Source organism: Pogona vitticeps, chromosome 5 (genome assembly GCF_051106095.1).
Source record: "Pogona vitticeps strain Pit_001003342236 chromosome 5, PviZW2.1, whole genome shotgun sequence".
Classification (NCBI taxonomy): domain Eukaryota; kingdom Metazoa; phylum Chordata; class Lepidosauria; order Squamata; family Agamidae; genus Pogona; species Pogona vitticeps.
In genome coordinates, this window is record NC_135787.1 from 176,853,291 (window position 1) to 176,877,574 (window position 24,284).

Consider the following 24,284-nt stretch of genomic DNA (forward strand, 5'->3'; position numbering starts at 1 on the left):
TAGAGAAACCCTGAGGAATATCTCAAAAGGGGGAGATGGGATCAGAAGTCAGCTGGTGGTACCTGAAAAGTATCGCCCCATGATCTTACAAAGGGGTCACTCTGACATGTCTGCTGCACACTTAGGGGTGAAAGGGCCCCTTGATTTGATCAAACAAAATTGGGAGCAGATCACCCAGGATGACCCACAAGACGTTGTGACATACATAGACACCTTGATGAATGACCTAAGGAGAAATCTAGAGCTGGCAGCAGAAAACCTGCAAGCTCAGAAGGTCAGACAGAAAACATGGTATGACCACAAAGCTAGAGAGAGGCACTTTGACCCAGGGGAGGAAGTGCTTTGGCTTAGGCCCTGCAGAGAGAATAAACTGCAGCTCAAATGGGCAGGACCATATAGGGTCATTTCCAAGATGTCAGACCTGAATTACCTAATAGAGCAGGAGGAGAACCAAGCAAGGAGGGTGGTTCATGTGAATGCCCTAAAACCCTACTACAGAGGGGAACAGAGGGTTTTATTCGCGATAAAAGCAGCTGAGAGTGAGGAAGCGGAATTACCCTTCTGGGAGGGTAGAGGGGAAGTAAAATACAACCCAGAGGAGGTAAAGATCAGTCCTGCACTCACCCAAGACCAGCAGCAAGAACTAAAAATGCTGCTTAGTAAATATCAACAGGTGTTTTCCAACAAGCCGGGGATAGTGAAGGGAGTGATGCATCGGATCCACACAGGGGATGCACCCCCGCAGGCAGTATCCCCATACCGAGTAACGGGACCCTATAGGGACAAGGTGCGGAAGGAGCTGGACGAGATGCTGAGGGAGAACATAATCGTCCCCTCTTCTAGTCCTTGGTCCTCTCCGATAGTCCTTGTGGACAAGCCTGATGGGAGCATTAGGTTTTGTGTCGATTACAGGAAATTAAACCGTGTAACCACTCCTGATGCCTACCCAATGCCCAGGCTAGACAACCTGATTGAAACCATAGGGGGTTGTCGGTTCATCTCATCATTGGACCTGGTAAAGGGATATTGGCAATTAAGAATTGATCCCAGGGATCAAGAAAAGACTGCCTTTTGCAGCCCTTTTGGTCTCTATGAGTTTCGAGTCCTGAGCTTTGGTCTCAGAAATGCACCAGCCACATTCCAAAGGCTGATGGACCAGACCTTGGCAGGGCTCAGTGACTTTACAGTGGCCTACATTGACGACATAGGGATCTTCAGTAATGCCTGGGAAGATCACCTGATACACCTGGAGTTAGTGCTGCAAAGGTTAAGTGCAGCAGGGCTAACAGTAAAGGCCAGCAAGTGTCAGCTGGGTAGCCCAGAAATAAAATACTTGGGTCACATGGTAGGGGGAGGAGTGATAAAACCCCTGGAGGCCAAAATAGAAGCTGTTCGTGATTGGCCTCGACCCAACACCAAGAAAAAGGTCAAATCATTTCTTGGGTTGGTGGGCTACTACAGAAAGTTCATCCCGAGGTTTAGCGAGATTGCGGCTCCGCTGACCGATCTGACGAGGAAGAAGGCTGATGACCGCATCCCGTGGACCAGCGACTGTGAGGCGGCGTTCCAGAGGTTGAAGGAGGCGTTAATCAACTATCCAGTCCTGCGGGCTCCAGACTTCGACCGGGAGTTCATCATCTACACCGATGCGTCTAACAGCGGGGTAGGAGCAGTTCTGTGCCAGGAGGAGGAGAATGGTGACCAACATCCAGTGTCCTACCTGAGTAGGAAACTTCAAAAAGGTGAGAGACATTTGGCAACCGTGGAGAAGGAGTGTTTGGCCATAGTCTACGCGATCCAGAAGGCCAAGCCTTACATCTGGGGAAGACATTTTATTCTGTGTACTGACCATTCACCATTGCAATGGTTAAAGACAATGAAAACCCACAATAGCAAACTTATGAGGTGGGCTTTAAACCTACAGGACTATGACTTTGAAGTGAAGGTGGTCAGAGGGTCAGTGAACTGTGTTGCTGACGCCTTATCAAGAAGACCTGAAGAATGAAGACGGCGAAAGAAACATGGACTATGTGTATATTTTGGTGAACAAAAAGTTAATGTACCTGTTTTCTGAATTTGGTTTGTATGAATAAAGGTAAATTGATGTAATGTATATGGTAAATGTTTAAATGCCTAATTGCTATGGTTAACTTAGAGTGTAAGGATAAGTAAGTATTATATGGTATGTATAACTGTTGTTGTGTATTTTATTCAGGTTGTTTTTTTGGTGAAAAGCACGTTAGCTTTCCCCCTACAAAACAACTTATAAAGAGGGGAGGTGTTACATACAGCACTGATGTTACCTGTCTGTCATGGGTTTGGAGGGAAAGTTCCATCCTATGGGGAGTGGAAGGCGGGACATCAGGAGGAGGGGCTGTACTGTATAAATATGTGATGCCTGTGTGGTGAGAGAGACGCTGGGAGACACTGGGATGTGACGAAGCAGCAGCTGGGAAGAAGAAGCTGTTGTGGGAGTCTGTGTGTCAGACAGGGTACTTCTGTGTGTCAGAGTACCAACCTGATAGGTTCAGGTGTCTGTTGGTTAGCCAGAACTGATAGGTTCAGGGTCTGTGCTTCAAGTTAAGGGTTCTGGGTGAACCAAACTGTATGCTTGTATGAGTGAGAATAAGCCACGTTACTTTATTTTATTCACCTGATCGTTTTATTTTTCCATGTGTGTATTTAAATAAACCTTATTCCTTATTTGTTTGAAAATCCATCCCTGGTCTGTGTGACTTCTTAAAGGGAATGGTTGGTGGCAGCTTAGTGTAACTGTGTGGCAGATCCCAGTAGGTCTGGGTTTGTCACAGAGACATCACTATATTCTGTGATATAAATGGTTTGAGTCTTGCTTCATCTGCAAAGGTTACACTATTTCTGGGATTACCGTATTTTTTGCACCATAAGACGCACTTTTTCCCCACAAAACAGGGGGGTGGAAAGTCTGTGCGTCTTATGGAGCAAAGAAAACAGATTATATTTTCCTGTTTTCTTCTCTTAAAAAATTGGTGCGTCTTATGGAAAGGTGCGTCTTATGGTGCGAAAAATAGGGTGGAATGGGGTGAGTTACACAAAGTGCTATTTTTTAAGATTCTCTCTGCACAAGCATCTGTGAACTGAAGATCAAGAGTGATGCAAACACTCTGTTTTGTTACAGTGGTGCCCCACTTGACGACGATAATGCGTTCCGTTAAAATCGCTGTTAAGCGAAATCGTCGTCAAGAGAAAAAAATCCCCATTGGAATGCATTGAAAACCGGTCAATGCGTTCCAATGGGAAAAATACCTCATCGTCCAGCGAAGATTGCCCATAGAGAATCACCAATCAGCTGTTCTAATTTGCTGTAATGTGAAGCTTCCGTCTGGAAAGCAGCCATTTTGAGAAGGGAGGGCAGCCATTTTATGAAGGGAAGCCATTTTGTGGAGCCAGAAAAATCGTTTTTTAGTGAACAAACGGTTCACGAAGCAGGCTCCTAATCAACGTCAAGCGAAAAATCTGATTGGAACCATTGTTTTGCAATCGCAAAAAAGTCATCGTTAAGCAATTTCGACATCATGCGGGGTAAGCGTCAAGCAGGGCACCACTTTACAATTAAATCCAGTACATAAGTCAGAACAGGGCTGTCCTTTGGATTAGATCTGCCCATTCCGTGAGCTTGTCGCAGGCAGGGCAGTTGAGAGTTCTGACCCCAAGAGAGGCCCCAAAAGCAACTACCAGAAAATGGGCCTTCTTGGCGGTCGGCCCACAACTATGGAACAGTCTCCCGCCCAAAATCTGCCTGGTCCCCTGATTGGGAACCTTTAAAAAGCTATTAAAAACATGGCTATTTAGACAGGCCTTCTCGGATCTTATAACAGCATGATACAATAGTACCTCAATATCGTAACATTCAACCTACCACCATGTTTTTATTCTTACTTTGGTTTATTTTCCTTTTGTTTTATCTCATGATGTTTCACAGTGTACTTTATTGTTATTTGTTATGCGTTTCTTGCATTTCATTTGGTAATTGTTGTATACTTTTGTTTATTCTGTTGCTGGTATTGTTTACTTTATTGTGAACCACCCGGAGTGGCCTTGGCTGCCAGATGGGTGGTATAAAAATCAAATCAATCAATAAATAAAATAAATAACTGTGCTGGGCTCACCTCCACAGTGGAGGTTTGGTGAGTCAACTCTTCTATAAATTCCACTCATTCAGTGCAGCTACTGTAGGTGCAACTTACCACTGAATTTCAAATATGGACTCCCACAAATCTACAGTTGCGCAGTGGTGTCCCATTTTTTCTGGACCCAACCTCTCTGCAAGCCACAAAAGGCAATACTCCTGCACCTTTTTGTTAAAGGAACATTAAACTCCTTGAACCTCACAAATTTATGTCAAACTCATTATGTAGGATTGGACTTCTAATAACATTTCACCAGTTGTTCTTTAAAAATTACCTCTAAAATGTGTGTGCACTTTGCTCAAGACCTTCTCATTGTCAAAACCAGTCCACATTGTGTACACGCATATACAACACCCATGCACTTCAACAGCTTCACAGGAAAAAAAAACTACCTTGTTTTTTGTGTGCAGAAATTTTCCCCATTCTTCTGCATCAACCCCTGGAAAGAGATATTCATGAGATGAGAAGTGAGGTAAAAGGCAAATATTTTCACCTTCAAATACAGTTGCTCCATTGAGTTTTTCTACTCCCAAATTCTCAAGATGAAAACTAAAAGCAAGCACATTGTGGCATTAATAAAATGAGAACATAAATTTTCCAAGTTAAATGCCTCAATACGGATTAATATCTTCTGTTCTATTTATATGCTAACATGACAATTCTAAACCTGGGGCGCAAAATATATTGCTTACCATATTTTAAGACCAGAAGTTCTAAAGTAGTCATAAGAGAAAATGTTTACATACGTAGGTATACAAAGAGGAGCACCAGATCATTTACAAATTATGCCAATCCACCTAGGACTTTCACGAAAATAAATGGAAATAATGAATAGTCACTAATTCAAATCATATGGCTTGAAATGTGACCTTAGCATGACTAAACCATAGTTGAATCTGGGCCTATTATTGAGCTAGCTAGGCAAAAACATTCCATTTTAATACTGATTTGTTACTGTTTAATTTGGCATGAACAAAAACAGTTTTCAGTATTTCATTCTATATGTGCAAGATGAAACTTTTGTTGTTCTTCCACTCTTAAGAGAGTAAATGCATTAAGAGATGCATTAAAATAAACTCTGAAAGCAGATGATACATATCTAAGAATATCCTGTTCAAGGAACATCATACCCTTTAGGCCAACAACTCAGTTTTGCCCAGCTGAATGACTATAAGCTTGGGTATACGAGGGATGATCAAATGAGAACTTCTTATGCAGTGGAGTGGAAGTGAGAATTCCAGCAAACACACCTTGCACAATAAGTAGTGCCTGCTAAAAACTTACTTTTCTTGTCAATTGTTACAGGTGTGGAATACCTCTGTCCTGTTTCGCCTAGTCTAGATAGGGATTAGGAAGGTGTTTTTCCTTCCTATAATCTTAAATTGGATTGCTTCCCCTTTGCTTGTGTGATGGCAGCTCTTTCCAGCTGAGTGTTGTAATTCGGGTTTATTTTCTAAAGCCACAAAGCGGATGTGGCCCACTGTGGATATGCACTCTTTTTAATACCCGTGGGACCAGGTGTAACTGAAAGAAAAGCTGTCTCCAACTCTGGACATACAACTTTATTTCTTAAGTGATTTATGCTCAGAGGATTGGTTAATAAACGGTTAGCAAGCAGGCTGGCTGGAAACTTTTTCAGAACTGTTGCTAGTAAAAGTGCACTCAGCAAGTAGGAATGGTGTGTTTCTGAACATCCTTAGCCCTTAGGCTACGAAGACTATGCAGTCCAGCAGCAGTCGACCAGCTGGATCACAAGAGCATTGGTGGTATGACTACAAAACATCACCCTGGGAAGCAGTATCTTCAGTTCAGGAGAGCTACCAAAAGCCAGATTCTTTGCTACAGCTAAACAGCAAAGTACGTGTCAGTCCACCAGATTACATGACGGTGCAGCTTTTCATTTATGTATTACTTAGCTGATACTATTTTGTGGTATTTCCAAAAAACCTAATCCGTCTACATATTTAAAAATACAATTTGATAACAAAAGAAACCATGACAGTTATGACAAAGCACTATATACAGCATTTTAAAGAGGCTGATTTCTTTCATTCCATTTGACATAAAGGAAGAAGAAAGAGAGTGAGCAAAACCAGCAAGCACACTACAACCAGCTATTTAACACAGCAGCCAGTGTGTAAATGTGCAAATAAGGACAGCAGGCAGCATAGAAGTGGCATGAAATGCTAGTGGCTAGAACATATAAGCATGCAATTTCTGTGTAGGAGAGGAAAAAGAAGTGAACAGGAAACCTTTAGCAAGGTGCCTTGAATGTTTCCATGTTGCAGGGTCTGCAGTCAGAAAGAAACAGCATCAAAAGTTTAGTTATTCTTCTACAGAGATTGGTTTATTTTCTCTCCACACCATTTTGCATTACCCTCTTTTGTTACTAGCTCTGCTGGAATCACAACACACAGAAAGAGGCTCATGCTGGTGGCTGGTTGAGAAATCAGTTAGATTCCATTCAAACAACAATCAGAATTAAGTGCTGTGTATTAGTAACAAGACGACAATATTGAAGCATGGTAATTGTTGATAACTTTGCAGCGATCAATACATTCCCTCAAATACCTCACACTGTAGAAACATGATCTATCAAAATGTAATAAACACTTTTATGAGTTGAGAATGAAATTTTATTAAAGAATCACCAGTTTTACAAAATGAACAAATTGCCAGACAAATGTCCTCCCCCTAATCCTGTCCAAGACATATCCTATTCACTTGTATGCCCTACTGGGAAGGAATGTCCTATTCGTGTTTCTACATGCCAAAACACTTACAGAGAATAGATTCAGATTTGTACAGCTTTAGTGGAGAAAATTCCACCACATCAAGCTGGGCACCAGCCCTTCACGGATGGCACAGAAAAATTATAGAGAAGAATCCCCCAAAAATCATCATGACAGAAGACCGTACCGTGACTGCTTGCATGAGGTGAGTTCAGATTTAGGTGGCAAATGTCAAGACTGAAGGAGTGTGGTCTTGAGCACCACCCATTAAGCTGGGCAAACTCCAAACAAAGGGTTTGCTAATTACTCGGAGACTACCCTTCTCCCCAAGCATCACCACACTGCCTGCATCCAAAATACAAATTTTATTTTGGGCTAGGGGAAAAAGACAACACAGACACAACAACCTCTATCAGCAAGTGTGTTGACAGCTGGGCTATCACTTTACTTTTTCCACAGGGTCTTGGGCCTACCAGGATTCTGGGGCTTTTTGGTGGGGGGTGGGGTGGCATCTACACCCCCCCCCAATAGTGGTAGTGACATACTAGAAGAAATCATCCAAAGCAGTCTATTTCCAGAAGACTAAAAATGAAAAGACATTATCAGAGTGCTTCTCAGAAAACTGTTTTCATACAAATTTTGGTTCAACAGTTGTCCTCTCTCAAGGATCAGCACTTTCCAAACGTACAGCTAAGCACCCAAGAAATCTATCCAGTTGGTAGAATCATATTATCCAGCAACTTCCATATACACAAAAGCAGGTATGGGGGAGGGCAGAGAAAAGAGTTACATCCCCTCCAAAACAGATCTTTGTCTATTTAGAGCACCACAAAGACAATTTGTGATGGAACCAAGAGGAGCAGCTGCATCAGGTGCCACCACAATTACTTTGCTCAACTTTCTATGCTCCATAGTAGGCAAGGGCTCGTCATTAGTGACGCTAACACACAAAGGCCAAGACAGAGGAACTGCGTGAAGTAGAGGAACAGCTGGCAAATTCTCTGAAGCATTAACACACCAATAAATAATTTAGTATTAAAAGATCAATTAAATCAGATAGGTTGGAACTGCTGGAACCACTAAAGTGACCTCTGACTACTAAGCTTGCCTATTAAGCTCACTGAATAGGCAACTACAGCATATCACAGAAGTGAGTACATCCCCCCTCACATTTCATAATTATTTTTGTATATCTTTTTCATGTGTGACAACTATGCTGACCTCTATGTGGGAAAGCTTGTGTGCATGAACAGCCTTTCCAGGTTCACCTCTGCTCATAGATGTCTGTATGCAAAGGCTTCCCTGCTTCAGAAGTCAGAGCATAGCTATGGGTACAGCTCTACTGTCCTTTCTCCACAATTTAGCCATTTACGAGTGTTATGTTTGATTTGACAATATATCCCCAGTGCTAACTTGATGCTTCTCTAACTCTCCATAAAGTCTTCGGATACATGAACTGACTAGAGTCATATTGGGTAGACTTCAATCTTACAAGGTCTTTCTGCAATCCACAGAACCTCGTGTTAAAATAAGTCTGTGTTAACATTTTATTTATTTCATTTATACACCACCTTTCTCCTAGAATTGGGGCCCAATGTTGCTTTTGGATCTATTTAAAACCGAAAAATACAATACAACAATATCACAGACATGAAAGTAATTTTTGAATTCTGTCCTGTAATTCTAACACAATTAAATTTAGAATCACTTAATTAAAACAGTAATAATAATGTATCATAAAGCGGTAAAAATTAGCACATTTGCTGAGACTGTATAATTAGAGATTCTTAACTGCCAAAATGTTGCCTAAATAAAAAGGTTTTACTTGCTGATGAAAGAACAGCAGGGAGAAGCAAACCTAGCCTCTCTTGGCAAGGACTTTCAGAGCAAAGAACGCCTTTTCTCAATGAGCCTCTGAAGGTGGTGGAACTGTGAGCAAGGGGCTCTTCAATAGATCTTAGAGCACAGGGAGACTTATAACGGAGAATGCCCATTTTTTCAATAACCTGGACTAAGTCATATATGGTTTTATAGGTCATAACCACTCAAACTATTTCTTAGCTATTCATAATCCTGAACAATAAATTCTGGGCCATTAATAGAAACAACCACCCTGAAAAACCAAAGTGAAATGGACAATGGAACATCAAAATACAGTGGTGCCTTGCTAGACGATTACTTCGTTTAACGACGAATTCGCTTTACGATGAGGTTTTTGGAGCGATCTTGCACTTCGTTTAACAATGTTTCCTATGGGTGATTTTCGCTTTACGATGTTAGGGACCTTGCCTCGCAAGACAATTAAATTTTAGGTCACTGTTTTTCGCTTTATGATGTTTTTGACAGCTTGGTCTTGCTTCACTATACGAGTCTTTTAATGGTCTCTGTTTCGTTAGACGGCTGTCTTCGCTTGGGAACGCCATTTCGCTTAACAATGTTTCCTATGGAAATTTTCGCTTAACGATGACAATCCGTTCCCATTGGAACGGATTATCAGGTTTTCAATGCATTTCAATGGGAAAACATGTTTCGCAAGACGATGTTTTCGCTTAACAGCGATTTCCACTGACCGAATTAACATCGTCTTGCGAGGAATCTCTGTAATCATTTCACTAAGAGAGTTGGAAGAATCAATACAACAAACCCAGATTGATGTGATTTGGGAAGCTGTCCTACACTGAGTCAGACCTCTGGTGCATTGAGCCCAGTATTGACAGTACTGACTGGCAGCAATTCAAGGTTTCAGGCATGATTTTTCCTTGTCTTAGTCTGAAGATGCAAGAGACGGAACCTGGGATCTTCTCCATACAAAGCATGTGGTCTGCCACTGGTCCATGGTTCCTCCTCTAATAATATATGTTTTTCTAATATGCTCTATGTACATTATAGATAATATATTCTCAGTCTATTTGAGGGAACTGATTTGATGGCCTAATTTGGAAGACAATTTTCAATCCTGCAGTTGTTACAAAAACTGTGGCCGACAAATCCTTGCAAAACTATCACACATGAACAGTAATTTATGGCTCAGCAAATCCTGATCCACTGTCTAACTGCCACTGCTTTATGCAGCTGCTTATAGCTCAGCTTCTGCTGCTCACTTTCCAAAATGTAATATTATCCAAAATGTAATATTAAGCAGGGATAGGAATGTATGGCCCTCTCCAGATGTTGACAGACTACAACCCTCATAAGCCTAGCCAGAAAAGCCATTGGTAATGGAGAGTGCATCCCTTAAATCCAACAAAATCAGGAGGGCAATCAATCTCCCATTTCTAAGGTATAAACTGTCCTTAGGTAGAATGAGATATTATATTCTGAATACTTCGAATATCCTAGAGACCCATTAAAATGTTAAGAAAATCCAAAACAAGGCAATGAAAACAAACACCTCAGAGCTCCTTTAGACCTAAACCAGATTGAGTACAGTGAATAAACAAAGCTAAAAGAAACCCACATAAAGGGCAAAGAAGTAAGATTTTCATGCAAAATTGTTGTATAGGAACAAACGAATACACATCAGAGACTGTTTGCCATCAGGAGAGAGAGAGAGAGAAATGCTAAGGGGCACAAGGCAAGGAAGTTTAAGTGATTCTTCACTTGACTCAATAGTAAAAAAAACTGCATGATCAACTATTCCCTTTTAAGAATCAAATCCCATTCATGGCAGCCCTTACCATTTTCATCTCCAGCTGTTTTCCGGCGATCTTCTGCTGAAACATGCACCAGCTGCAGGATGAGGGGTCTCCGGGTGACGATTCCTGTGCCTCTTGGGAGCAGATCCCTTCCAACTAGACTTTCCAGCACAGAACTTTTGCCACTGCTCTGAAAATGGACAGAGAGGCCAAGGGTTCAACTCTTCATTTCACTGTTTCAGAGACACTGAAGCAAAATACGTTTTGATCAATTACAGATCCCTCATAGATACCAATGTCCCCCAAGAATACCAAGTTTCTAAAAAAGAGGATTTCTTTACTGAACTATCTAGGTATCTAGAGTGCCTTGCCTCTTTTAGAAATTCCACTTAAACCACACTTTACTTCAGTTAAACTCCCTGCATATGGATATCAAGCAAGCCATACAGTGGACCCTCTACTTAGGGAATTAATCCGTATTGGAATGGTGGCTGCAAGTCGAAAAGTCTGTAGGTCGAATCTCCATTGACCCACAATGCATTGAAAACTGATTAATCCCATAACTGGCAGTTTTTATTCTAATTTTGTTCCATTTTGGTTTTTTTCTGGTCTGTAAGTCGATTCTCTGGCTGCAAGTCGAATCTAAATTTTGCGGCCAGAGAAGTCTGTAACTCGAAAAGTCTGTAAGTCGAACCGTCTGTAAGTCGAGGGTCCACTGTACTGGCTTTCCACAGGCAGGGAAATGGGAGTAGCATGAGAAATGTCAAGCAAGTGAGTCTCCATTCTAGTCTGACATTTGTGGAAGTCCTTCCTCATAGAAATCCTCAGATGCCTAACATCTGAGTTTCAGAAACACAGGAAAAAACATGCTATTTGAGATGTATTTTATCTGTTCACAATCTAAATTCGTGAAGTATATTTAGGTGCTTACGTTTGCATTTCCATAGAATCATACAAAAGTGAAGTTGGAAGGGGTCTACAAGGCCATCAAGTCCAACCCCCTGCTCAATGCAGGAATATAATCAAAGCATATCTGTCAGGTGATTATCTAAGTTTTTCTGAATGCCTCCAGCATTAGAGCACTCACCAGCTCCTGAGGTAACTGGTTCCACTGTCGTACTGCTCTTAACAGTTTGGAGGTTCTTCCTGATGTTTATCATAGTGTCCTCACAGTACACTCAAAAACTCATTTTCTTCTCTATATACTGTACAAACGCACACATGCACAGAGCAGCTTCCAGGTCCTCTCCACGTTCACTGAGTTTTCACTTGACAGTAACAGACACACGAAAGACAAAGACCCACACACCTCAACACACTTCCATTGGCCTAATTGGAACCTCCAAATAGGCATAGGATCAAGCTGCAAACTTTCAAATACTCTCTTACAAATACTACCTGGGAAACAAAATCTAAAGCATTTGTGTTTACTGCACCAGTGGACTAGTAATAAATAATGGCATTCATTGTCTGCTGCTAACTTGTTATTAAAATGCAAACGAAATGATTTTAACACCCCAACTATCTTGTTGATATGTGAAAGGGTTTTATATTTCTTGAGAGGTCCGATCTGACCATGGTGACACATGCCCTAGTTATATCTCAGCTGGATTACTGTAACGTGCTGTATGAGGGGCTGCCTTTGGAAAGTGTTTGAAAACTCCAGCAGATCGCAAATGCCACAGCCAGCTTGCTAACTGGAGCTAGTTACAGGGAACATATAACTCCCCTAGTATAGAAGCTCCACTTGTTATCAATCCATTTCTGGGCACAATTCAAAGTGCTGTTTTTAACCTTGTTGTTGTTTAGTCGAGTCTGACTCTTCGTGACCCCATGGACCAGAGCACGCCAGGCCTTCCTGTCTTCCACTGCCTCCCAGATTTGGGTCAAATTCATGTTGGTAGCTTTGGTGAAGGGCCGAAAAGGGCCGATTTCTTGTTCTTTCTTACTCTCTTGGCGTTAGGCCCCTCAGCCGTCTTTCCTGGCTATGTCACATAACTGAATAGAAAGTAGCTGCCAGAAATAACGTACAGTGGTGCCTCACTTAGCAACGTTAATCCGTGCAGGAAAAAAACGTTGCTAAGCGATTTCATCGCTAAACGGAATTAAAAAGTCCATAGAAACACATTAAAATGCCATTAATGCAGTCCTATGGGCTTCAAAACTAACCTTAAAGCAAAGATCCTCCATAGGGGAGGCCATTTTCGGTGCCTCTAAAGCGAGGACACACAGCGGGCAGCCATTTTGTTTACCCGGCATCCATTTTGAAACCGGCAATCAGCTGACCGAAAATGGGGGCAAAGTGAATTTTCCCCATAGGGACCATCGCTAAGTGATTGCTTTTGCGATCGCTTAAAGTCCGTCGTTAAGCGATTTTGTCGCTCAACGGAGCGATCGCTAAGCGAGGCACCACTGTACTTAGGAAACTGCCTGGGTCCGACTAAGGTGCATACCCACAAATAGTAAGAATAACTATATGTCCCCAGGATGGCTAAAAATTAGTGATTTATAAAAATCTGCTTCTTAAATTTAAATTGAAAAAAACTTCTTTTATTTAAATCATGATTTAAACTGTGATTTAAATCAATTTGATTTAAATAAAATCTACTCTGTCCCTGGTCTACTCCACAGCAGAATATGCTAGTGTCATATAGTATAAATAGCACATTCCAAACAAGTGGATGTAGCTGTTAATGGGTCACACAGTATTATTACTGGCTGCAGAAACCTACCCCCCCCTTAGAAAAAGTCTCTTATTTGCTTGGCATTGCCCCTCCAGAAGTATGCTGAGAGGTGTAAGCAGATAATGAACAAAAGAAGATAATACAGCATTAAACCCATCCACTTCATGGAAAAATTTTTCTGCACACATCTTTAGATCTAAATAGTAAACCAGAAGAGGATAATATAAAACTATGAAGAACAAAAACAATACAGTGGTGCCTTGATTTACGACTGTCCCAACATGCAAAAAAAGGGGAAAAGGCAGGGAATTCAAATTAGAGTACTAACTGTTGGTCAGCGAAGAGCTTCTTTGTAGCTCTTTCACCCCAACGGTTAGAGTGTGCGTTTGCAGGGAGGCTTCAGACTGCCTGGTGCTGCTTTCTGCTTCAGGGTGAGGACATTTAAAGGGTTTTGCAGGGTGGGTTTGGGTTGGGGGGGTTATGTTTCTGTGCTGTGCTGTTTTTTGGTGTGTTTGGTGTGTTTTTTTCCAACCCCATCATGTTCTGATGGGGCTTGCTCTATTTTTGTTTTTTATTTTATTTTCAGCTCCAATACGTTCCAATGGAATTGACTGACTGACTGTGTGTGTGTGGGTTTTTTTTTCAGCCCCATCGTGTTCCGATGGGGCTGGCTATGCGCCTTTTGTTTGTTTATTATTTTTTCCATCTGGAACAGATTAATGGGCTTTCAGTACATTTCAATGGGAACTGGTGCTTCAACTCGACCATTTTGAGTTACGACCATTCTTCTGGAACGGATTAAGTTCATAAGTCGAGGCACCACTGTACAGCTTGCCAAATGGATGGATGCTGGAGTGTCCAACATGACAAGACTCTAGCTGGACCACTTGGAAACAGGACCATTTTTTCTGTGACTGTTGACAAATTCAATCAATGCAACACTTACATGCGTGCAGTTTATACTCCACCATATGTACAAAAAGATCTACCCTGTTTCCCCGAAAATAAGACCTAACCTGAAAATAAGCCCTCGTATGATTTTTCAGGATGCTCGTAATACAAGCCCTACCCCCCAAAAAATCCCCAGTTAAGTGAAACCCCACCCTCCACCATTGTGCAGCAACCAGAAGAAGATGACATGATTGTATCTGAATAAGTCCAGATAGTTGTACATGGAAAAAATAAAACAACCCCTGAAAATAAGCCCTAATGTGTTTTTTTGAGCAAAAATTAATATAAGACTCTGTCTTATTTTCGGGAAAACATGGTAACTGGCAGAGATAACTGTAGAAGTAGCCCACTTCTGGTCAAAAACAGCCTAATTATCTTAACATTTTAATTTGTTTTAATTTTACCTATATTTCATATATAGTAATAATTTTAAATTGTGCAGTGCTCTAATACAAAGAAATAAAGAACCAAGTTAGCTTTCCTCTTCATATATGAGAGGGTATCAAGTCCTTGTGCTTACTTTATGTCCTTGTGACCATTTTTTTTTAATCCTCCAAAATATAAACAGTATCTAAATCATCATGACATTTATCTCATGCTCCACCTACAGTACTGTTGTACATCATGACAATGTATCACTATTTGATCTCTGGAGGCCAAGTATAAATAATAGGAACAAAGACTTTCCAATACACCCTCCTACAACCAATTGACTCATCTGCCACATTGGGCCACATGCATCCTGAATTAGCATCTCTGCACCAAACGTTTAAAATCAATTGACAAAAGGAGCAGAAATTTGCCTTTGCTATCCATCATCAAGTCTCCAACAGCCTCCTGCACGCTGTCAAGAATTTACCAGATGAGAAGGCAATTAGTGTCACTTTCACTTTGCTGCTCTTCCCTCGCACACAGGCCAGAACAGGAAAGGCATTATCCTGCAAGCACACAAACAGAAGGAACGGAGGTTTCTCAAGGACATGCTCTAGGTGGATTGTGATGCTACACTACAAAGTAACATGACACATTTTATTTCTTTTCTTTTTATTACCAGGCAGAAAACTAGGCACCTTGTGTCCCAGTGCCCGGAGAAAGGTGGCACAAAAGTGCAGGAAATAAGTAAATAAATAAAATTGCCCCCACCAAGCACAAATTCCCCCAAAATCAGACAAAATGTATTCAATATAACTACTTTGATGGCTGACATACACGTTTGTATTCAATATACAGTAATCTTATTTTAAGATTATTTATTTAAAAGCTAATGTGATGTAAAGTCTTTTAAACTATAACATTTAAAAACCATCTTTTAAAAATCACTGTATCTTTTTCTACCCTGTCACGCTCATTCCTGACATTACTGAATGCAACGTTAAGGTTTAATCCCCTTAGTGGCTGTAGTATGGAAGAAGAAGCAGTACACAAGCCTGAGGCCATTTTGAAAATGTGCTTGGCACACCCCCAAAGGATTGAACATGCCTCACCCAAATAAAGCCAGAACCAAACTTTAGAGACCTAAAAGTTTTCCTCTAATGATGCACTGGAATCAAGGTCCCCTCCAAGGCAGGGGTCCCCAACCTTTTCTCAACCGCAGACTGGTTGGGGGGCACGACACGCTTGCATGCACCCACACGCATGCGCAGGGCGCACTCATGGGGAGGGGCGCTCGCGGGGGGGAAGAGATCTGTGTCCGAAGCCCTTTCCTGCCTAGGCCACGGACTGGTGCCGGGTTGCGGACCGGGGGTGGGGACTCCTGCTGTAAGGTGTGTGGCTGCACAAGCGAGCATGATTCCGCCCTGTCCACACAGCTTTTCTCATCCTCCATGCACCCAACGTCTTTGGTTCTGGCTGTAACAGAATCCTGCAGGGGGACACAATCGTGGAAAGAGGGGCAGAGCCCAGCCCAGTGGGGCTGAAAATCAGAGGGAACGATTAAGAGGTATTTTTTATCATCTATAATGCATTAGTAAAAGCTTATATCTCCTTTTGTGGTTCTGAACACCAGGCAGTTGAATCTAGCCAGAATTTTTAGGAACGAGATGAATTAAAAATCTAAAGGGAACAAATAACATTTCCAGAGCCTCAAAGAAAACCCAGCTTCTATTTTTAAGTCTTTCTGACCCTTACTGTTACACAAACTATAGTTAATTTGGAAATGTATCAGTTAAATGAATGAAATCACAGTGGCTAACAGCACTTATACATTTAAACATCACAAACTGCACATGTGTATCTAATTTATTTCCATTTCTTATCAACAAAGTCATAATTAACTACAAAAATGAAACTTAAATTATTGAAATTGGTTTTTAAATGAAGGGTGAGACCTCCTCAGGATATTTAAAAGTAAAACTACTATAATATATTAATGGAAATCCTGTTGTTTTGCATAGTAAGTCAGACTAAAGTAAGCCCACTGAAGCAGTGGGGAGTTGGTGAGATTACTCTTCTCTAAATTCAACTGATTCTAATAGACCTACTCTGGCGCCAACTTACTTTAGCAGAAGTTGCAACTAGAGTAGGCCTATTTGAATCAATGGCTCTTAGAGAGGAGTTGATTTACCAAATCCCCACTGATTCAATGAGGACACTCTAGAGAGCAACTTACTATGCAAGTGTGTTTAGTCATGTCCGACTCTTCGTGACCCCATGGACCAAAGCACGCCAGGCCCTCCTATCTTCCACTGCCTCCCGGAGTTGTGTCAAATTCATGTTGGTTGCTTCGCAGACACTGTCCAGCCATCTCTTTACTATGCAAAGCAACAGGATTTCACTCAAAATGTGTTCAGAAAGATTACAAACCCAAAGGATGACAGTGTAAGTGAGCCAAGGAAATTATCAAAAGGAATAGATCTCACTGCAAAATCAGGGGTTTCACACAAAGGAGGAGTCATCCCAGATTTGTCTTTTTCCACTGGAACAGAGACACAAGCTATATTTAGGTATGGTCTAGCCTCAGCCCTCTATCCATGGTTTCAACACCCTTGAGGATAATGAGTCTGAAGGAGGAGAGCTCTGTTCTCCCTCATCATTATCATCCATATGTAGGATTGGAAAAACATAGAAGAAAAGGAGTGAGACTAAAATATTCCCCCCTGCTGACAGCGAATCTATCCTGATAAATAACTTCCACCAGATGATCCTCCGGGTTGCCAATCCTACTAGAAGTAGGGCCTTCTTTGCAGTGGCTCCAACACTACAGAATCAACGGCTGGTGGAACTGTGCCTGGCCTCCTCCCTCCCATTCTTTAAAAGATCGTTGACAACAGTACTTTACAGATAGGCCTTTTTTTTTTTTTTGCAACCCTGCACGATCCATTCCTTGCAGCTCTAAAAGTTTATAAGCCCCATGCCACATTTTATTTGATATTTCCTGCCATTTGATGTTTTTATTGTTATTTTGTATTTCATTTTTATTTTTATATATTCTTTTAGTTCTTTGTAACCACCCAGCATAGTGCATCTGCACTCATGGGGCGGTATATAAATTTAGTAAATAAATAAAATGACAGAGTTCATGGAACTGAAGCCACTGTGCACTGTGAGGCTACCATCCCACAAGGACCCACCTGGCAACCAATACCATCTACACAGAATGACAGAGCAGGAAACGAATAATGATGCCATTCTGCTCATTGTACATAGGCAAGCCTAGTTTGCTACACTGCACACCATCTTCAGCAACCAGTAAAGAGTTATTCTCCTACAACACAACAGATACAGCTGTAGCGATCGGCTGCCAATAACTCTGTAAAGACTCCTCAGTCCTGCCCTCGTTCCACCTTGTCTCTTTGATAACTATGTTCTTAACAGCCTGCAAGAATCACATCTGGTGAACTCTGCTCTTGGGATGACTAGGTCACTGTACATTCTTGTCCCTGTCTTCTCCGTAAAAAGAACCCTTTAGCCCAAATGATCAATACTGATGCAGAGATGCAGCAGTGGAAGAGGTAGCCGTGCTAGTCTGAGCAGGCGCATCAGGCAAATCTACAGAAACAAAACAAAAACATGTGGCACCTTAAAGACTATGATATCCATTTAAATTGCATTGTCTACCAGTTGTTGCCTAAGCCCAATTCAAAGTGCTTGTTTTGACATATAAAGTGTGGCCAGCGTGACTAGCCATGGAACGCCATTACCTTCCCAGCGTGGTGGTACCTATTTATCTACTAGCATTTGGTATGCTTTCAAACCGCTAGGTTGGCAGGACTACTGCTAGGTTGTTGATTTCCCTTGTTATTAAGTGATTGTTTGTCCTGTTTGTAAACCGCCCAGTGTGCCTTGGCAGCCAGATGGGTGGTATAAAAATCAAATCAAATCAAATCAAATAAATAAATAAATAAATAAATAAACGAACGAACGAACGAACAAACAAACAAACAAACAAACAAACAAACAAACAAACAAACGGCTTGGGCCTTAGATACCTGAAGGACCACCTCCTTCCATATGAACCTACCCAGCAGTTAAGATCTAGCCAGGGGGCCCTTTTGAAAGAGCCGTCCCTCAAGGAGGTAAGAGGGACGGCTTGGAGACAAAGGGCCTTTTCAGCAGCTGCCCCCAGACTATGGAACGCCCTCCCGACTGAGATTCGTCTGGCGCCGACACTGAGGACATTTTGCTGCCAGGTCAAAACGTTCCTGTTCCAGAAGGCTTTTAATTGAAATAATATCAACTGTGGGTCCTGATGGCAATTTTTAGAGTATATATTTTAATTGTATTTTAATTGCTTTATCTTTTTTATTGTATTATAATTGTTGTAAGCCGCCCAGAGACCTTTGGGCAGAGTGGGTGGTATATAAGTTAAATAAATAAATATTTTAATGTGAGCTTTCAAGGACATGTCAGCTTCATCAGACATGGGAACAAAGTGAAAAGTTGAATGAAATATCAGTTTCATAAGTGAATATTCTAAATATACATATGGCACATTTACATACAGCAATGTATGGCTTATTGTTGTATTAAGGGCTCTGTTGTAGAAATTCTCCAGGAGACAGAAAAAAGAGAGAGAGAGATGCAGCAGGCTCCAATAGAGACAAGAAACACCACTTGAATAGGAGATATAAATAGGAGATACAATCTTTCCAAAGACTGGGAATACCTAAAGGGAATGAAGTTGCCTCACCTCATATGAACCTTCATGCCTTCCTCAGGACCAGATTGCAATTCCTCAAAAGCAATTGTTTAGAATGGGGAGTTACAACAACAATACATTTCATCTACTGTAGTTCCCTGTCCATATAAAAATATTAGATCACTCAATGACTATATGGAAGTCCCTTGATCTTAAAAAAAATAATTTTAACATTAAATTTTCATCTGCAATAAAACACAGCTGAAAAAGCAAGGTGAAGGCATCTGTGTAATACTGCACTAATTCTAAATAGGACTAAACCATGTCTACAGAGAATAAAAAATTAGGTCACTGAAGTTCAACAGAGCGTATTTTCAAGGAAAAGTTGTATCAGTGAAGCACAAAGTAAGGAAGATAATGGAGGAGGAAGAAACACAGGGGACACTGAAAATATTCAGCACTGAGTTAAGCTACATCCAAAGGAAATGTGGTATTTCAAGCAAATCAGTACATGAGAATAAAGAAATCAAAATACAGAACAAAATAAGTATGAAGGCTAGGACAGACAGATGTAGAAGACCCTCCTAAAATATCAAGAAAACTGAAGACCCATAAACCAGGCCTTGAACAGAGCAGTCAATGTCTCAGTCAACGTCTCTAAGTACAGTAACTACAGCCTCCAAAGCAGGGCTGAGGAACCCATCATCACAAAGGCCTTGATCATTTAATTTTATTAAAACATTTAATTTTATGCATTTGTTCTACTATGTACCCACGTTAATTGTTAGCTATCCTAGGGGTTTTACAGAAGCAAATGATAACAAAAAAATCTGTTAAATTAACCAATCTGTATACTCCCTCCCAGTTCTAGAAATGTGAGTTTAGGTGTACTGCACTGGAGAAGGCATCATCACACCAAGATTATAAAGTCCCAATCAAATTATTCCCTTCTGATAAGATAATTCATCTTTGTAGGCAGTGTATGTATACCATTTTAGAACCTTTCAGAGCAATAATCCTGTCTGCACTAAACAAGACATAACCTTCACTGGACATGGTGGGCTTACTTCTGCATTAAAATGCACAGAACTGCACTTTTCCATAAATCTAAAATACAGTACAAAATTCTTATTGCTGTTGTCACGTGCTGTCAAGTTGGAACCAGCTTATAGGGACTCTTAACAGGGCTTGCAAGATGATTGTGATACATAAGGAAGGGATTTACAAGTGCCATCAACGTCTTCATGGTCCTGTGAGAATTCAAACCCAAGTTGCCTGAGTTGTAGTCCATTGCTCTATCCAATACACTACATTGGAGACTTACTCTTTAAAAAATGGGTATCAGGTATTGATTAACAGCAGTATCAACAAAGCAGTTCAAGTTTAAGGAGTTTTATATTTATATATTACAAGAATTAACAAGACAGCAATTTGCTGTAGCAATTTTCAGCTGTTGTCTCTCCAAGCCGGGTAAACATACGAGGAAAGGAAGAATTTTACTCCTGTCTACTTCTGCCTTGGCTTCTGTTGGTCGAGTGGAGAGAGGAGGCTCTCAATTTGAAAATGTTGTCCTCCATATGGAAAGAATGAGCAAAACAAAGAGAAAGGAGGGCTAGCATGCTTCCACCACTTCAATTTTTCTACCTAGAATGCACAGGAACAGGGTCAGGAACCTTCTAACGTGTATTTTAAAGAAAAAAGCAGTGATATGTGTACATATATGTCCTTCATGGCAAACATGATGTATATTAATACTGTACTGTATTTTCATATCAACAATGGATGCATATGTCACATAAGAAGTAATGGTCAATCCCTAATACTAATTCTTTCAAATACCACCAAACAAGATTAAGTCTGTACTCCTGCCAAAAACGAAATCTCTTTGACTTAATGGCTGCACTCACTACAATCTGTTGCTGAATTTGGAAGCTAACAATCCAAACCATTTGGAAGGTCAGGAGTTTATATATGAAAGAGAAACTGAAGTAATTTCTGAAGCTGGAGACTCCTCCTCCCTTTTCTGCATAGCTAGGTCACTCTAGCCCAACAATGGGCAACTGTGGCCCTGGAGATACTGGTGGACTACAGTTTCCATCAGCTTCAATCAGCATAGCCAACAGTGAGGGATGAAATTGCAGCACAACATCTGGAGGGTAACAATTGCCCACCACTGCTATAATGTGAAAAATTTAATACATTTCAGAAATTCTCTAACTTTTTTGTTGCACATTTTAAAAGCATGTATATTTGAATTGGTTTTTTGCTATGGAAAGCAAGGACTCAGATTACAAAATTATAAGAAACAGTTTCATTTATGAGCATATTGATGAATTTTGTAAGCAAGAGAAAAAACTGATAAAAACTGTTACCAATATCCTCTCATTTCTCCTCATTAATGTCTATACTTTTCATATATGTTCACTGATCACTGATATGTGCATGCTGTTACTTAGATAAACTCAGAAGCATCACAGAAAATAGAACTCAGTTTCTTCAAAATCCCATCCTTCCTTCCTTCTCTATTTCAAGTCATTTTTTCTAACCCTTTTGGCTGCAAAAATATCTATCCTTCACACTTGCTGGTATTTCAGAGTGTAAGAGAAATGTCTCAATGAGATTTTTACTTAGTGAAGAAAGAAAGTAGCACCCAACTGTCTTGGCCCAGCATTGACTAGCAAGGAAAGGAGACATACATCCTAAAATTATATGGGATAATAAATATATTCCATGTAAGAGTTTGCAGAATTCAGTTCAGTTCAATTCAAATTAGATTGTCTGTAACTGACACATTTTGAGTATGATGCACATACTGTACAACTCTCACAGTAATAATCTACCACTGAGATCCACTCCTCATTCTTCATATTAGCACTGTTATCAAACCCATATCTCTGAATCTTTTGATCTGCCTGCCTTCTAATCCTTTGCAACACTAATTTCTCCTGGTTGTTGTGGGTTTTTCGGGCTTCTTGTCCGTGTTCTGAAGGTGGTTCTTCCTAATGTTTCGCCAGTCTCTGTGGCCGGCATCTTCAGAGGACAGCCTTCGCGAATACACTAATTTCTCCCATTCCTTATTCTTCAGGGCTAACCACACTCTTACTGCTTCCAGTTTTACATCCTTAGTTTATTGACCACATCTCATAAGTGATGCCCTTTCTCCAAAAAGGCACGGCACTCCCTCCTTATTATCCAACTCTGCTGCCCTTTAGGAGAGCCAGTTTATATATGAAAGGACTCAAAGTTCTTCTCACACCTTCTGCTTTGTTCTCTTCACCTGAACCAACTCACACAGCTGAAGAGAGCTTGGATCTAGGAGGTCCAAATTCAAATCCATTCCTGTCTAGGAACTGATACCACTATATTCTTACAGCTTTGGTTCCCCTAGCTTACAAAAAGGCAGCACACTGACCTACTTTATAGGGTTGTTGTCAGGTCAAGATTTAACACACTACTGAGGATCAGTACAGGGCCAAGCTCACAAGGCAGGAGATTTTGCAATAACTTTTCTTTCTTTTTACATTTACTGAACTGAGATATTTTCTCCTTATCTTTAAAAAGAGCACAACTTCCCAAGTGCCTGAAACAAAGGTCTATCTAAGCCCCAACATCCCACTTTCAAGAATGGAACAACCACTCAGATATTGTTAGGAAAACGGACAACCAGGGAGCCACAGCCATAGCCACTTGCTTGTTATGTTAGTCCCTAGTATCAATAAACGGGTTTTTTAAAACTCAAGCCCTTCAAAGGAACAGTTACATCCCTTACAGTAAATGCAAAGAAGGACGGAGTCCTGCGGGAGGCTTAAAGGAGGCAATTTATTGTGACACCACGAAACCGTAAAAAAAAACTCCAGCCGGCGCCTTCAAGGTGTTACCCAGACATCCTTTTTCCTTCTAAGGACTGCTATTGAAATATCGACATGAGGGGGCAAGACCTGCAAATCAGATGCTCTCCGCCCCAGTTCGCCCATCTGGGAAATGACCTGAACGCGTTGTGAGGAGAAAAACCAGGCGGAGGGTGTAAAGTGCTTTTGCACGCTAATCATCATGTGCTCTGCTGGGACAACGAATAATTCATAACCCCCAGGAATATTCGCAAGGAGGAGTGAGAGGGATATTCTCACGACCCTCTCAGGCACCCTGCGGTAGCTGCCCCCCCCCCAAAAAAAACCATTAAAAATCCAGTTCACGCTTCGACTTTGGAGGACCCCCCTCCCCGCTTCTCCTCTCTCCCCCCCTTACTCGGCCCAAGGGCATCCCTTCTTCCTCTTGCCGCCCCCCGCGGGCCTTTCCTGGCCCCCCTCCCGAGGCTGAGGTCACCCTGGCTCAGGCCCCGCCTGCCCGCCCGCCCGCCCGCTGCCCGGCTTCCCCGCCTCACCTGCGTCCCCACGACCACGATCTGCGGCAACTGGATGATATCCGCGCCCACCGTGTTGAAGACGTCCTGCAGCTTGTTGATGACCGGGATCAGCGCCTCCATGGCGGCGGCGGCGGCGGCGGCCTGAGGGGAGGGAAAGGAGGGAGAAGGAGGTGACGGCAATGAATGGGGGAGGAGGCGGCGGCAGGGAAGGGCGCTCGCGATCCCACCTTTCCCCGGCCGCCGACCATTGACGCCGGCCCCGCTCACTCCCAGCAGGCTCTACGCGGGCGGGCCCGCCATCCCAAGAGAAGCTCCCCGCAAGGCTTGCCGGGAGTTGTAGTGCGGTGTTTTTTTGATGTTCGCCTGCTCCCCCTAGAGAGGACATATTGCAGGGCATGGCCTTGCTTAGGGCGTTTTCAGGAACAGTCGGTTGAGTGTTTTGTTTTCATTGCAATTTTCTGTTTTGGTTTTGTTTTAATTTAGTTTTTTTTTAATTTTCTCCGGGGCAGAAGTGAGAGCTGGCCATAAGGGTGAATGAAAGATCCAAAGCAAAGAGCTTTTTAAAATTCAGAATACCTTATCTAAGAGCAGCTTTTCAGCAGAAAATCGGAAATAAGAGACAATCTCTGTTGAAGCAGTAGGAAGAGCAAAGAATAATCAAGTAAAATGGGTA

At 41.6% G+C, this 24,284-nt stretch overlaps 1 protein-coding gene across 4 annotated transcripts in view; it reads right to left on the bottom strand.

Annotated features, from left to right (window-relative positions):
• DNM1L (dynamin 1 like) overlaps positions 1-23,887 on the bottom strand; it is a 51,856-nt gene extending 27,969 nt beyond the window's left edge. Inside the window, exons 1-4 of one of the 4 annotated variants that reach the window (XM_078376268.1) lie at positions 23,630-23,887; positions 10,579-10,726; positions 6,422-6,460; positions 4,562-4,608 (exon numbers count right to left, since the gene is read on the bottom strand). In XM_078376268.1, coding sequence (XP_078232394.1) covers positions 4,562-4,608; positions 6,422-6,460; positions 10,579-10,726; positions 23,630-23,731 — 336 coding nt within the window. In that variant the 5' untranslated portion in view covers positions 23,732-23,887. The remainder of the gene's footprint in view (positions 1-4,561; positions 4,609-6,421; positions 6,461-10,578; positions 10,727-23,629) is intronic. The other 3 variants (XM_078376270.1, XM_078376269.1, XM_078376271.1) reach the window with 3 other exon arrangements.
• Between the last annotated feature and the right edge of the window lie 397 nt (positions 23,888-24,284).